Genomic DNA, 16,469 nt, shown 5'->3' on the forward strand with positions numbered 1-16,469 from the left:
TGAGAAGGCCTTCGGCCTTCACAGGATTTGCTTATCAATTCCTGAAGTTTATAAACTTGTTATTTATTTCTTAAATAAAGATATTTTTAAATCACATAAGAAAGAGTTGGCATAACGTTATAATATATCCACATCACGGTATGGAGTTTTGACATAATGTAATAAAGTGTTGATATAATATAAAGATATGTTCACATTATGTTAAACACTTTTTACACCACGTGATAAAGCACTGACATAAAGGTAAGATGTGTTCACCTCATATCATGATGCCATCGCCGTAAAATAAAGATAAATCCATATCACGTAATAATACTTTGATATAATAGAAATATACACTCTCAAAAAGGAATGGGCTTTTGACTTCATGTGATGATAAGTTTGATTATAAAACACAATTTACTTGACGTAATGCAATTTTGACCTCACATATTAAAGAAATGAAATGATGTAAAGAAATATTCATTTCACGTAATAAAGTTTTAACACAATGTAAACACATTATCACTTCACATAATGAATTTTTTTACTTCAAGTTATGAAGTGCTGACATAATGAAAGGATGTATTTACTTCATGTAATGCAGCATTGACATGATGTTAAGATATATTTTCATCATCATAAAAAATGGACATAACGTAAAGATATGTTCACATCACGTAATGATAAATTGACATAATAAATGCATAGTTGTATGCTATAAGGCAGTGATGGCGTTCCATAATAAAATGCTTTCTTTGTTTGTTATTACTGGAATGAACGGAAGCAGCTGTTGCAGAAAAAATACATAACCCGCGTAAGCGGGTTATGTAAATTTTTTCTGAAATAGCTGCGACCGTTAATAACAAACAAAGAAAGACATTTTATTGTTTATATTTATATCTGTTTAAATTATCATTTTAAGTAGGATTAAAAATATTAATTATTGTGTTAATGATGCGAACGTCTTTGTACGTTTCATTGATGGAACGGCCACTGATCAAGAAATATGTACAGGTGATATGCCTAATGTAGTTCATGCAGTGATGAACGCAATGGGTTTTCTTAAGAAATAAAGAAGAAAATATTCAGTGGATGTAAATATAACCTCATAAAGTGATTTGCTCAGCATATGATAGCACTGAATGCTTTCTTGCTGTTTGTTCCTTAATAAATATACACCTGGACAGGATGGTTAATCTTATAACTGAATAATTTTTTTTTTATTAAATCATGGATCAAGTTTTAATGTAAATATAATGTAAAACTGTCTCGTTTTATGATGATCATTCAGTTTGCTCGCGTGATAATTTAACGCATAAACACCTTAAAAGTTTGGGTTACTATTAATATTATTTTATAAATCAAAAATCTAGCTAGAATTGTCGAATTGAGCAATGCAGCCCATTAATACGTAGAATACTGTAAACTATCTATTATTCGGAGCATATTTTATTCGCGAGTCATCGGTTTAAAATCAATCTCCGACGATCAATTTTCTTGACTTCGGAAACATTCTCTACAAATACTAAGCAAAGTGATCGGTTCACAACTATTAATATTCGCGATATAAAGTAGACCGCAAAACTCGCGAATATTACTAGCGCGAGAATAAAAGTTAGTTGGCAGTATGATGTCGTTTGTAAATTATAATATTTTGTTTTTTATACTTACTCAATGATTTATATAATCATTATAAAAATATAATTATACACAACTTGGAGAGTACATAGTAATCATAATAAGGAAAATATCAAGTGTTCTTGAATACTGGTTGAAATACAAAATGTTTTTTCGTGACATTAAATAAAATACCACAATGTTCATGCTGGTTTAACAGTGTAGTCATTATGAAGAAAAACGCCATTTGTCAACTAACTTTCCGTGCCTTAAATTACCAATACTTTTGAACAACCGGCATTAGCAGAATGAGCACTCCAAAATGTGTAGCAAGGATCAATTTATTTAGGAATGGTTGTCAATATATTTTTACAAAAATATTATGGCTATTTAATACATGTAATAATTTTATAAAACAGTAGTGCTATACAAGACTTCTAAATGCTTTATGTCCTGTAATTGCTAAGTATTTGACATTATGCAAAATGGAAAAAAAAAATAGTCAACTGCTGCAACAACAAAGAAAAAAAATAGGCAAAACAAGATCAAACAAATAGGCCCTGTTACCATGGTTACCCAAAATAAAAAAGCACTCTGAGCAGAATAAAACAGGAAAAATAAATGTATTATATGTATGTCCACAACCACTCATGTAAATGTATATAAAAAATGGAATGCAACTGGTATCTTCTTCAAACATCAAAGAGATCATATTTAAAATAACAGGAAAAACTTAAACAACTCTCTAAAAAGCATTTTTTCTCAACAACATTTCTAAATTATACATGTAGGTTTATTTCATATAAAGACATTTCTTTTATGAAAGTATTTTTGGAATGTAATGTACTAATGCTCTGATATATCACTTCAAATTAATGTAAATCATTTTTTTATTTATGTGAACTTTTCATTTTCAGGTAATTATGCAATACTGTCTCCTTGCGAAAATTTCATTCTCGTATATAAATCTTCTGTTAAAGATTTAAGAGAGCAATAACCAAAATTAATGAAAATATTGTTTTGCTTATAAATATCGGAAAGCAATCTCACAAAAATAATGTGTCACCAAAATTAAGTTATCTACACTATAAAGTCAATATCATTAATGCTGATGCATAAATATACCTGAATTGGGATAGTTGGTGTACAGTGTCCCAAATATGGTTTAATCACTTTTTTTTCAGTGTACAAGAGATCAAATACATTTTTACCCCAACAATTGCACCTGTCTAAAAAAAGACACATATAAATTTGTTTTTTTACAAACACAAAATTCAATAAGCCTGACCAAATTGAACTTCACATCAATGATATGGAAAAAAAGAAATGAACGAAAATTTTTATATAAAAAGTGACTATAGATCTTATCTCCTCTTATGTCTTCACTACTACCTAATTTTGCATATAAAAATGTAATACCAGATATGCTTTGGCTACTATATAGTACATGTAGATTAAGTTTGTGTCAATATGGCAGCCCTTCCAATCATTGACAGAAGCTGACATCTAATTGCCATCAGCTTTAGTAGACAAGGCCAGATACTTGCCATCATCGTGGGTTTCTGACGATGCATATTTGCATCATCTTCATTAATTTTCAATTCTAGTGTTTCCTATAATACTGTATAAGTACTTTTTTCTGAGTGGTATTAATTTACGCTATGTACGTGGTCACAAATTTTCTGCGAAATCCAAGGGTACTTGACATAAATGTAAGCCATATAGGAATACATTCTAGGAAATCTGCATAATTATCTACATGCGGATTCAACAGAAATTGAGATTCTGCGAAATTATGACCCCGTGGAAAAAAGTACATCTACAGTAGTTTGTTGGGTAAATTATGTAAGCACACAGGGATACTTCATTTGAGTCACACTTTTGTAGTATATAACAAGCTAAACATTATGCTAGGACTGTCCTTTCTTGTATTTTCGACGTAACATCTGTAGATTCTGTAGAACGCTCTGATTGGCTGGTTCTATTTCCAGGGCCTTTAGGTATGCCCTCTCTGCCTCGACTGGTTTCTCCCAGCGATGATAAAGTACACCTGTGAATGTAAAAATAATTTTGATACATTTTCAAATACAAGAATTTCAATTCATATGTACTGAGTACCCTCACAGAGTCAAACCTTGTATTAATCTTAAACTTTATAGGACCAACTGAAACTTCAGAATCACTTTGACATATCTTAGTACGGTATTTGAAATATTTGTATCTGAGTTACTAAAAGCTAAACTGTATTTCAAAATAAGCAAAGATTACACGTATTATTGAAAGTCATAATTTACAAACTTAGCAGCCATAGTTTTACTAGTAACATGTACATGGCCTTACCTAAGTTGGCATACATCTTGGCTGCTGGAGATTTTCCACTGAGATGAATAGCCTTTAGAAAGTACTGTTCGCTCTCCTGGTAGCGATTGGCTTTACCAATGACGTTAGCGAGGTTGAAGTAGGGGGTGGGGTCATTTGGGACGTGCTTGATTGCCTCCTTGCCCACCAACTCAGCCTGTTCTAGTTTCTCTGCATGAGAGGATTTTCAATTACAGTAACTCGGTTAATGAATATCAAAAAATAAAATAATATAATTTCTTTGAAAACTGTGAACAAGAAAAAAAGTATAATATTGACAATTGTAAAATATATTGCATATTTCCTAAAATAATTTACAATTATATGACAGCAAAATTAATTTTAACTGAAGACATACTTCAATTTTAAAATGTCAAATACACACATGTTACTAAAGTAATAAATAGAGCATTTATCCAATTTTTTGGACTTTATGATTAATTACTCAAATTCTGTCTCGTCATTTCCCCCTATAAATATATGGCCATTTGCTAAATGATTTGGACATTGTAACCTTTAACCTTTTGGCCCAAAGACACATCATTGTTTGGGCATTTTTAATATCTACATGGATATATAATTAAAGAAGTTTTCTTCCAGGTAATAAAATTATTGCAATTACTAAACCCCATCACATTTACTTTACTTCTTTCAAAATTCTCTTTTTAATCTCAAAGAACATCTGGTATTCTGAGCATTTAAAATTATGAAACACATGATTAACATTGTCTGTAAAATATGCCTTCTTTGCAACATCTTAATCTTCACAAAGTTTTATCATACACAAATGGAGGTTAATAAATATTTATACCCCCGCTTGAAAAGCAGGACGGTATATAGTAATCGTTATGTCCATCCATCTAGCTGTTTGTCTGTATGTCTGTCTGTTACTCTTTGTGGTACCCATCTCTTATCCGCAACTCTTCTCATACCACTGAATGAAATTTGATGAAACAAATCTTTATTACATATTGCCATTGTTAATATCTGACACATATTTCCTTTAAGGTTTCAATTTAATATTGTCTAGTACCCAGATTGTCCAGCAAGATCACCATATTACTCCAGGCATTAAGGTGGCTTGGCCTTTGGAGGGTAGCATTTCTCCAGGCACTCAGGGCTGACTGGTGCTGTCCCATGTCCAGATACTAAAGGGAAAGAAAAACAAACTTTACTGTGGGCTCCATCTACCTTAAGTTCAAAGTTCACTACTTTAACAAATATCTTTAAAAAACAGAACATGAGACCAAGTCAACAGAACATAGATATGCATTCCTTACTGTTATCAGGAATAATAATTTAAGGCTGTCTGCCAGTACATAAATCACTTACAAGGTTTCCTAGATTATAGTAGCAGTCTGGATACTTCCTGCGATGTCTGAGTGCTGTATGATAACTCTGTTCTGCCTCTTTCTGTTTCTTCAGGGCTGCCTGTACAATACCAAGATTCATCCAAGCAGCAGCAAAATCAGGTCTAGAAAACGAACAAGACTTGTTTGTGAAAGACTGTTCATCTCTGGTCAGTCCCCTCATATCTTGAAATTTTATTTGCATGCCCTAAATTTGAATTTAAAAAAAAACTCAAAATTTGCAAACCATTTATTTTAATGACACATCTGCTCCCCAAATATTTAGTTGCAGCATTGTAAAACAGTGGAGTTCCAGAATTATAAAGAAAAATGCTACAAAAAGTTCGAAGAAGGTCCAAACCCACTCCTTCTTCTCTGGGAAATGGGATTTTCCTTCTTAGATTATTTTGGCAAAGGGCATTCATCAGGGGATCTATGTGGACTACCCCCCCCCCCCCTCCCCACTCCCTCTCTCCACTTTGTAAATAACTGTACAGGCCGGCATTGACAGCTCAAAAAGAAGGGAACAAGCAAATACTGCTGTGGTCTAATCAGTTTGCAATGACCATCTCTCTACCCACCTTATCTCTACAGCCTTCCGTAACAACTGTTCAGCCTCAGTGTTCTGTCCCTGATCCTTAAGTAAGTTACCCAGGTTATTCATTGCTTGGTCGTAGTCGGGGTTCAGGCTGAAACATCAAAATATACCTAATATATCAGTACATTAGATTATTATAATACATGGTGAATAACCTCATAAGTATAAGATGTCCTTGGATGATTACATCAAACACATACCTGATAGCTAATCTGTATTTACTTATTGCTTCAAACATTGCCTACATCGGAGTTTATTTTTCCTATATTGTAATGTATCTGTAAAGTAAATTGAACCATGAAAACAGTAAAATGTCAGGTATGCATAAATTTTCTACTTTCAAACATAGGGTCTAAAATAAAATATTGTTTGTTTGCAGTTGCCAACCGACCCACTGAAAATGCACCCGACCCAAACTTTTTTTTAAGCCATTTTGTAATAATATTTTTTTTCTCCAAATTTTCAGGATATTAAAACTATTTCATATTCAATTTTTGTCTTCATCAATCATTAGTTTATACCAAGAGTAGTGCAGCTTATTGATTTATAGTAGGTCTATGAAAAACTCTATTTTATGTTATCTAACAAAAAATGACAATTTTTTTTTTCCAAAAAAAAAAAATACTGCTGTGTCTAAAAATATAGTCTGCAACTGCAAACAAAGAATTTTTTAAGCTTGGCGTAGCAAAATATATGACTACATACTAGATAACAGCTTTTGGTTCCTGTTATAAAATTATTCCTTAGTCCATAGTAAGTTACCCAGGTTATTCATTGCTGCATCATAGTAGGGTTCAGCATAAAAGGGCAAAATATGGCCCTTACATATATCAGTACATTAAAGAGATAATATATGGCCCATGAATAATCACACAAGTATTAGATGGTCATGGATCATTACATTAAAAACATACCTGATAGCCAATCTGTATTTACTTATGTATAAGCCTACATTGCATTTAGAGTTTATTTTTCCTATATGTATATGCCTACCTGTAATATAAATTGTACCATGAAAACAGCAAGATGTACAGTACTGTATTAAACAACAGGTTTTTAAAAGTACTCATAAACCTAGCAAAACATGTACATGTAGCTATATAGACAACAGGTTTTGGCCCTTGCTATAAAGACCTACCTTAGTATTTAGAGGACAGGTTTTGGCCCTTGCTGCATTTATCTTACCTTAGCATTTAGGGGACAAGTTTTGGCCCTTGATGTATAAACCTACCTTAGCATTTAGAGGACAGGTTTTGGCACCAGAAGTAAACAGAGACATTTCTGTGTTCCACTCATTGCTTCTCTGAATTGATCTCAGCATAAATATGGAAACCAGGAAGAACACAAAGTAACGAATATCCTGTGAAATAAAGCATAACTAAATGTAGCTTTAACATAAATAAATAGAGAACAGCTTTGTAAACAAATACATTATAACAGACTTAGCCCTGAAAATTAGATGCACGAACAATGCAGATCAGAATAGTTCCCTTGAACCCTTAATGGTCTAGATGGGCTAAAAAGTGGCCATTTTGCTTGAAATTAAATGCATCTTAACAAAAATTGTAAACAGATACAAAAATATCAGGGAACATGCAATTTTATCAGTAACTGTTAATCACTTTTGATATCCAAATAAATCAGTGAATAACAAAAATTGTAAATGGATACATGTACAATTACATGGCTATATCTGGAACTTTATCATATTAAAAATCATTTAATTTATATTATCCAAGATAACTTTATATATAATGAATTTGTTATAATAAAAATTTGTTAATAAAGAATATAGTAAACTTATGCAAAATAAAACCTTACAATGCTGGGACATTTTTGATGAAGCTTGCTGATTCCCATGACAACCAATATACAAAATCCCGCTGTGGACAAATATAGAACTCGCTCGGCAATGACAAAGCCCACACGGAAAAACAGATTGGAGGCTGGCAGGAATGGGACGATTAACAGAGCTAGGGCCATAGTCAGCATTCTACAATACAGAAACATAATCATGTCAATATTAATGGCCCATTTATTCATCATAAGCATATTAAAGTTTACTTTGATAATTATGATACTCTTTTCATACATAATAGTAGTACATACATGTAACTACTTCATTCAAAGAAGAGTGATTTTTGTGAAGATAAACAATACAAAAATTAGTTAAGATATCATCATATAGGTTTATTCAGTTGTAGACAACTGTATCATGATACATGTATTGCATATCCTGATACAAATTGTATCTGTATGTACCTAACGATAATCAAGGCATCATTAATGAATTAAGTGGATGAACTGATTTATTAATTGACTTATATTCCATATTGTGCTATACCGATTGTATTTGTGTTAGAAGTAATATGCTACTGCTATGCTGAATGTGACCATACTATACTGCCATTATGCTGCCTACCTCTGCTCCTGACCAACTTCTTGAATAACAGCTGAGTATATAAGAAATATAAGCACCACCCACATGACTATCACAGCCAATAAACGCGGATCTGAGACAGAGTCGATGGTTGGCACACTCCCCATGGACCAATCAAAACACAGCCACCAGGGATTGACAAGTATCCAGCAGTTCAAGGCATACAGATAGTTGTAATTCAAGGCCTGAAAGTACCCAAGGTAAGACATAAATCTGTATTAAAAATATTCATGTAATTAACACAATATTCATGTGAAAAATATACATACACAGTGGAGCCTATTTAACAATTTGTCTGGATAAGATACCTGAATCACCAGTTAAACAAGATAATATAACGTTAAAAAATTCCTATCCGATGAAAAATTGGATGGATACTGAACATCTGGATATCTGGCGTTCAGATATCTCAAGATTCACTGTATATTGTTAGATAAATTTTTAAGTTACTCAATACTTACCCGAATTAATGTATTATTTACAAAGGAATGTGGATTATCAAACACTTGGAATATAGGTGGCGCTGATCCCATGACACGCCATCTAGTGACAAGAATGGTCAGACCAATGATCACCAGGAACACATGACGCACAAACAGACTTTTAAACCATTCTCCTGAAGGCCTCTAAAGGAATTATATAATATTCAGGGTTTAAAGAGGAATAAGTATATATGTGCACTACTAAAAATTTACCATCATCTACACTGTAGTTTTTATCTCATGTGTTTACAGTCAAACCTTGTTAAAATATCCCACACTTCAAGATATCAAGGGTAAAAAAGTTAAATTATAGGTGGCTGGGTACTTCAAATTACAAATTACATATCCAAGATATGGGAGTTGAACTGTATATGTAAGTAACAAAAAAATGAACAACTATGGAATATCTTTATTAGGCAAGCTAATAGTTGATTTTTAGCTTTGATATTGATAAAAGTTAGTAAATAATTTTTTTGGTCACAGACTTTGATAATAGGAAATAGAGATGAACTTCGCTATTTCATACCTTGTTATCTTGAATATCATTGGTAAAATCATATTGAGCTGGAAATCTTATCCTCATTTTGTGTAAATAACTTGGTAGGTTAATGAAGTTTGACTGTATAATCATGTACTTCATGTGTTAAAGAAAATGAAAATAAATCAAACAAACCTGATCAATATTGCTTGGAGATCTAGAGGCATCATTTTTTGCATTCATTCCAGACTTTTTCAATCCGAGGAATTTCAAAATATCAATTTTACAAATGATGATGATGTCATATGCACTACATACACCCTAAAATAAAGATTATTTCAGTCATGTATTTATGACCAAACTTTCCTGTTATTTACAAAAAATACACACAGTAAAATTTTTATATATATATAAAGATAAAAACATTTTATCTTAAGTCTGGATTTTCAACTGACAATGAAATCAGCTTGGCATCAAACAGTGATGCCCACTGAATGTCACCCAGTGATCCACTACAACAATCATTTAGTAAATCATAACAGGCATTAACATTACATATTGAAGGACTTGTTTGAGAATGAATATCTAATATGAACTTGAGAATATCTCAAAAATCATTACTACACTATCATTTTCCTAACACATATTTGCTAGCTTAGGGTATTAGGTCCAGTCTGCCCCCATAAACCCTTGGCAGATGCAGAGTGGTATGAATATTCTTAGCAAAAAAGATAGCATAAAAGATGGTTTACAGTAATTCAACCCCCCCCCCCACTTTTTCCCAGTTTCTTCCACTTACAATGACTGTGATGCCCTGCTCTTTACACAGTACAGACAGACCACACAGCACCAAACACAGACACAGCCAGGCCATAGAGAAGGTCTCTGGACGATGAAGGCTTCTGTTGGGTCGGGATGAGATTTCTGCAATTAATATGATAAAATAATTAAATAAGTCATGTTAATGAAGTCAAGCTACAAGCAGCAACATATACCCCTTTTCACAGTTTAGATGATTGTCCCAACCTTTAATTATTTAACAAGGAAAAAGGTTGTCTGATTATAACTTCTGTATTCTTTTGAATATTTCTCAAATTCTTTGTTATCTCTACATATAAACCCATATTGTTAAAAAATGAAAATTGTTTTTTGCTGACAGTAAATAAAAACTTTGTTCAGTTTACCTTGGCAACAGGAACGAACATAACAAAGAAATGAAAGAATGAAGAGCAAGGCACACAAGAGATCTGCCCTTCCCACAATTCCTGCCACCTGTCAAATACAGGAAAAAATGTACATCAATTATGATGAAATTTTATATAATAGAGGCAGCAATAATGTCACTTTCTATTGAAAACAAAATGATATTTCAATAGGCAGTAGAGATCACTTGCACCAATTTTACAGTAATAAATTCCATAGAACATTGCCATGATTGGATGCATGTACATGTCTTTAAATCAAAATGAAGGGTATTTTTATTCAGATTTGATTGCTTGGACTCAGTCGATATCACTACATGCACATGTAACTAATCAATGGGAGTATTACAAAAGATACATGTATGGCAGCTATGGATGGATTTTGACTTAATAATTGGGATATATACTTTGAATGTATATGATCTAATTTCTGATGATATAATTGGTATCACTCACTTCATCCTGCTTGTTTAAAATTCTAAAAATGTAGCTCTATTTTAAAATTTTCATTTTTTTTTTCACAGGGATGGATACACTGTATAAGACTAGCGGTGTTGTTTTCTACCTACACACACATTATTTGAAGACGCTCACCGATTCTGTATGAACTGGATGAACAGCGAACAGCACCGCGCACAGCAGAGATGATTTAGGAGTACCAAACACAATCCGTCCCTCTGTGTCGCTATGGCAACCAGACAGGACCAATGAGAATACGATAAGCATGAGTACACACACAAGGCCATGAAGAACAATGTTTACGATGTGGAATGACATAGGGAAGGCACCGCCTGACAGCCAATAATTCCATCTGGAGAAAAATCAAACATGATTAAATTTAGGACTTTGTACCATTTATTAATTTTATCATAATAAGTTCTTATTTCACATTTTCAGGTATAGTAAACAATTTGCAAACTACCAAACCACTCGTAGATCTGAATATTCTGTTCCGAGTGAAATGTTTTGAAGCCTGCATGTTCTTTCACATGAGTAAATTTTATTCTGTAATTTTATTTTCAAAACTGTACATGTAAATGGGTGTTTCAAGTTATGAATGAGTACACAGATGTACCAGATACAGCTGAACTGGTACATACTCCAGTATTTCGAACACTAATATCTCAAACTATCAATATCATAGATATGTCAATTAAGTGATTTGATTGAAAGTTCGAGACACTTATTTTTTAACTATTTTACCACTAAGCATGCCGATATCTTCAAAAATACTTGAATATCTTGAAGATATCTCAGTCCTGTTGAGTTGAGATAATGAAATTTGACTGGATATATGTTTTTGTATATGTATTAGTGTTGTGCGATATTACCAGCTAACCGGTGTATCCCGATTTCATTCTTCACAATACGTATCGTGGTATTTTTTTGTGAATACCAGTTCGGGTTTGATATGCTATTAATTGTAAGTTACAAAAAGAGTTATTTGCCCTTTTCAAGGTACATGTAAAATATGGCGGCAAGCGATGTGAAGTGTGATCAGAAACCAGAGACATGTCTCTTTCAAAAACAAAACGACGACAACTGTTAATTGAAACCCCTTCGTGTTAAAGCTGAATTTGAGTATTACAACTTAACTGAATTCAACAAGTTGTGCCACAAAAAAACTTATATTGCCACTTGCGCCGACACAATGCGATCAGGCAATTGGAAAATCAACTCGAGAATACATGTAATTTGAGTTTGTGTTTTCATTTAACCTTGACGAAAAGCAAAAATTTATTAAATATTTATATCGTGATATATTGCAATACAAAATATAATATTGCAATATATCGCGATACGATTTTTCTGTCGCGATACCCAGCACTAATATGTATGCTGTTTATTTTCCAATAAGGAAAACAAATTCTAGTGTATATATGCAATTAGGAATTCTGTTGTATTCCGTAACTTGACCCACCTGAAGGTCAGCACAGTTAGGGGACGGTAGGACTTGTGACTGGTTTTAGAGTCCAGCTTGTTTCCCCAAAAGTCATGCATAAACAAATCGGACAGAGGGGTTTCAGGTTTGAGATCATTGTTGGACAATATGGCTTCACTGTCATCAAAGACAAAATTTCCATGGTAACTATTTACAAAACATGACACCGCACAGAAGAACACAATGCCTGCTGCTGCGGGGAAGGAGAGTGCGGGCAGGGGCAGACAACTGTCCAACTCCTTCCTGTAAGGGAGATAACTCCGGGAATGTCCATTTTGTTTGCTGCTGTTACTGCTATGGCCATTTTGCTTCAGTCTGTTCATGGCTGTGACTATTCATCCTGAAATACAATAATAAATTAAAATCAATGTGCCTGAAAGTCTTTAGAATGCTTTAATTTTAATATTGTGTGTGTAGTCATGTGATAGCTAGGGAAGGAGGAATGTATTAACTATATATATATGGTTAGACCAGAAATTGAACCCTGCAGGACCCCTGCATCATTATGCAATGTGATATCAATGAAACTCCTTTGAACAGTATTTAATAGTCATTCCTGAATGTTTCATACCTTGGTCTAACCAGCTTTATTATAAAAATAGAGTGTTCCAAGTCTGTCACATGGGCTCAGAATATCCATTGTAACAAGATGTGTTTGTCAAACACTGATGCCCCCGTACGACAGCTTTTGGCAAGAGTTGAATTCTCTCCAATGCATGTCAAACTCAAAAGGTCAAGGTCAAAAGTGTTGGTACCTAAAAGAAGGTCTTGTTACAAGGAATACATCTGTGAAATATAAAAGCCCTAGTTCTAACTGTTCAAAAGTTATAACCAAGGTTAAAGTTTTAAAAAAGTGGATCAAACTCTTGCAATTGGATCAAGGTCAAAAGGTCAAAATATTTATTATACCAGCTGAAAGGTTTTGTCATAATAAATACACATGTGAATTATAAAAGCCCTAACTCCAATTGTTCAAAAGTTATGGCCAAGGTTAAAGTGTGGTATTTATTTTTTGTAAAAGTAGATGAAACTCCAAGGTCAAGAAGTCAAATTTGGTGGTACCTGAAGAAAGGTCTAGTTACAACTTACAAGGAATGCACCTGTGAAATATGAAAGCCATAGCCCCAACCACTCAATAGGTTATGGGCTAGGTTAAAGTTGACAACAGACAGACAGAAAAAAAAACCCAGACAAACAAACAGACAGACTGACAGAAAGACAGTCAGACAGGACAAAAAAACAATATATCCCTGGGATCTTTCGATTCGGGGGCATAAAAATACATGTAATAATAGTAAATATTAGCTTTCAATAAGTTAAATAATATTGTCTTTATGCTAATCCATAAACCTATTCAGGAAAACATCTTTCTATTCAAGCTCAAGAACAAATGGTTATAAACTTATTTTTGGATCTATTTTAAGAAAAGAGAAAGAAAACAAAACCCTCTAGTCTAAAGGTTAAATCCATGATCACTAAGCATACAGGGTGTAAGATTACCCTGGCTAATGGTTCATCACTAAAAAATCAATCAGTTCAATTTAAAAGCCATAGATATCAGCTCCTCTATCTCCGAGTTTAAACACCTACCCTATTATATTCAGCCCAGGTTTCCATTACTTTTATATGCACTCTTTCTTTGTGTTGACACTTAGTCACTACAATAAACACTATAATACTGTCATTAATTCCTTTCATCCAGAAAAATTCCTTTATTTATTATTCTTTCATTTGTCTGCCAAAGTTATATCCAAAACAAAGAAAAACTAGTGCTAATTGTAACGGGGACCGTTACAGATGTTCCCCAAACGCTCCCCAACTCCGTTTTGGTGCCATATCCCCTGTAAGCTTCATTAAATAAGACAAACTCTATGCATTTGAGACTTTAAGAACGTTTACCCAGAAGTGTACCAAGTTCATTCAATTTTAGCATTGCACGCGTGCGCGAGTGAATGCATGTGCGTAATGACCATATCATATTGTCTACAGAATGTATATATTTTAATATACTAAATATTAAAGTATTTAATACAAAAGTATTAAAAATATGCTCATTCAAGTGTAATTTTAATTTTACTCATTTCACGTGCACGCACGTGAATACATGAGCATGGTGACCATACCTTCTTGTAGAAGTCCATTACATCTATCTATATAAATCCCACCCCGTTTGGTTGAAAACCAAGGGAGTTATAGCTGTTTAAAGTTTCAGCCAATCAGATTGCAGCACATTTACACGCACGTGTTTACATGTGCATGGTGACCATACCTTCTTGTAGAGGTCCGTTATATCTATCTATGTTCCAAATCCCATCCTGTTTGGTTGAAAATCAAGGGAGTTATAGCTATTTAAAGTTTAAGCCAATCAGATGGCAGCGCACGTGCATGCACGTGTTTTCATGAGAATTGCTATATATCATGTTGTAGGATATTCTAATGTATGGCTATGTTCAAAATTTCAAGGGATTTTATCAAAAAACAAAAAAGATATTGAGACTTTAGTTTCAGCCAATCAGAGCGAAGTACACGTGCATGCGCGTGAGATCTTGCGATATTGACCATGCCATATTGTCTCTGCTACTAATATATCCTTATATCTTGAGTTTCAAAGCATTTCATCAAAAATGTAAAAAGTTACGCCTATATCAATTAAATCGGTCATTTCACATGTTGCACGTGCACGCTCTTGCAAGCACGTGCGCGCAAAATGACCTTCGTTCCGCAAATCTACATAACATGCCTACTAACCCTAAAAAGGTTTTACCTAAGTCGGATGTGTAGTTTACAAGATCACTCCCGGACAAATAAGTACCCAGGAAGAAGAAAAATAATAATAATAATAAGAAACAGAGTAAAAACAATATGTTCCCCAACTTCGTTTGGGGAACATAATTCACTATCTCCTTCAAGGATATTCTATTTATTATTCCACACTCTAGTCATATAATCAAATTTGGAACACCGTAAAAATCTAATAATTGAAAATGCAAATTCGGACTTCACAAGACAACATAAAATACAAAGACACTGGAATGCTATTCATTGGATTTGAATAGAGGGCTGGATCATGGCCTTCTCTTGTTATGGTCTATTGGTCCGGTCTGTTTATTTTCCATAATAATGCCAACAGAACCAGTTAGGCTAGAGAGTTATTTTTAAACTACGCTGTACATTATCATGATTATGTCATTTTAATCTCTTTCACGCTTCTTTTGCTTCATTATACATAATAGTATAGCGAATTTTGTTGACCTGTATTACACATGACCCCTGCTCTTTTGATATTAATCAATATTCATGTATAGATACAGGGCACCTGAGAGAAAGGGCCTTAAAAGGGGGGGGGGTTACTGCGGAAAAAAGAAGCTGCACTTATTTTATTACTTGTCGGTTTTACTTTATCATTATTTTTAAATGACTTAATTCTTACGGGTGTCACACACTAGTAATTCGGGTATTTTGTTCAAAACTAAAAGTTGCATGGACACATGCAGAATCCCGAGTTTTCTCTGTTCAAGAATAAACGTTAACGTTATGCGTTCCGTCAATACGTGGTTGAAATAATGGTCGAAAGTTAACAAACAGGTAATAATGTATAAATAAAGAATTGTTATATTGTTACAACATTGTTACATATCATTTTACAGTAGTAATAAAATACATTACCTTTGCTATCACTGTAACCAAGTTTTCCTACAGCAAACTTTCGGCGCACTGCAGAGTAATCGTTCTTTGGACAGTCCATCTTGGAGCGGGGAGCGGATCACAAACTTTTGACTTTGGAAGATGTGGACAATCGTGCACGTTTATAATTTTTAACCCCGAGAGGTTTCAAGGATTTAAACATGTAACATGGTTTATTCAATAACAGTACTTTTGAATGATTAAATAGGCTAAGTAAAAAATTTGATATTGAATGTGATACAGCGACAGCTAGCAGGCGCGTAGCCAGGCGTACGTTTGTACGCACAAACGTCTACATCATTTTCCAAAAAAAAGAGAGAGAGGAGAGAGAGAGACA

At 33.5% G+C, this 16,469-nt stretch overlaps 1 protein-coding gene across 1 annotated transcript; it reads right to left on the bottom strand.

The window, feature by feature from the left end:
• Positions 1 to 2,538: 2,538 nt before the first annotated feature.
• On the bottom strand, positions 2,539 to 16,208 carry LOC134244097 (protein O-mannosyl-transferase TMTC4-like). The gene is given in 17 exon segments (XM_062726375.1): positions 2,539 to 3,649; positions 3,940 to 4,128; positions 4,991 to 5,105; positions 5,290 to 5,431; positions 5,888 to 5,995; positions 6,105 to 6,137; positions 6,139 to 6,182; positions 7,136 to 7,264; positions 7,726 to 7,897; positions 8,327 to 8,529; positions 8,806 to 8,970; positions 9,500 to 9,625; positions 10,104 to 10,228; positions 10,489 to 10,576; positions 11,101 to 11,317; positions 12,428 to 12,788; positions 16,115 to 16,208. Coding segments are annotated over 16 exon segments (2,340 nt in total). The 5' UTR covers positions 12,772 to 12,788; positions 16,115 to 16,208; the 3' UTR covers positions 2,539 to 3,509.
• Positions 16,209 to 16,469: the final 261 nt, after the last annotated feature.

The sequence above is a fragment of the Saccostrea cucullata genome, unplaced genomic scaffold (assembly GCF_032062105.1).
Source record: "Saccostrea cucullata isolate Sc308-1 unplaced genomic scaffold, CSIRO_AGI_Scuc_v1 ctg769, whole genome shotgun sequence".
NCBI classification, from domain to species: Eukaryota; Metazoa; Mollusca; class Bivalvia; order Ostreida; family Ostreidae; genus Saccostrea; species Saccostrea cuccullata.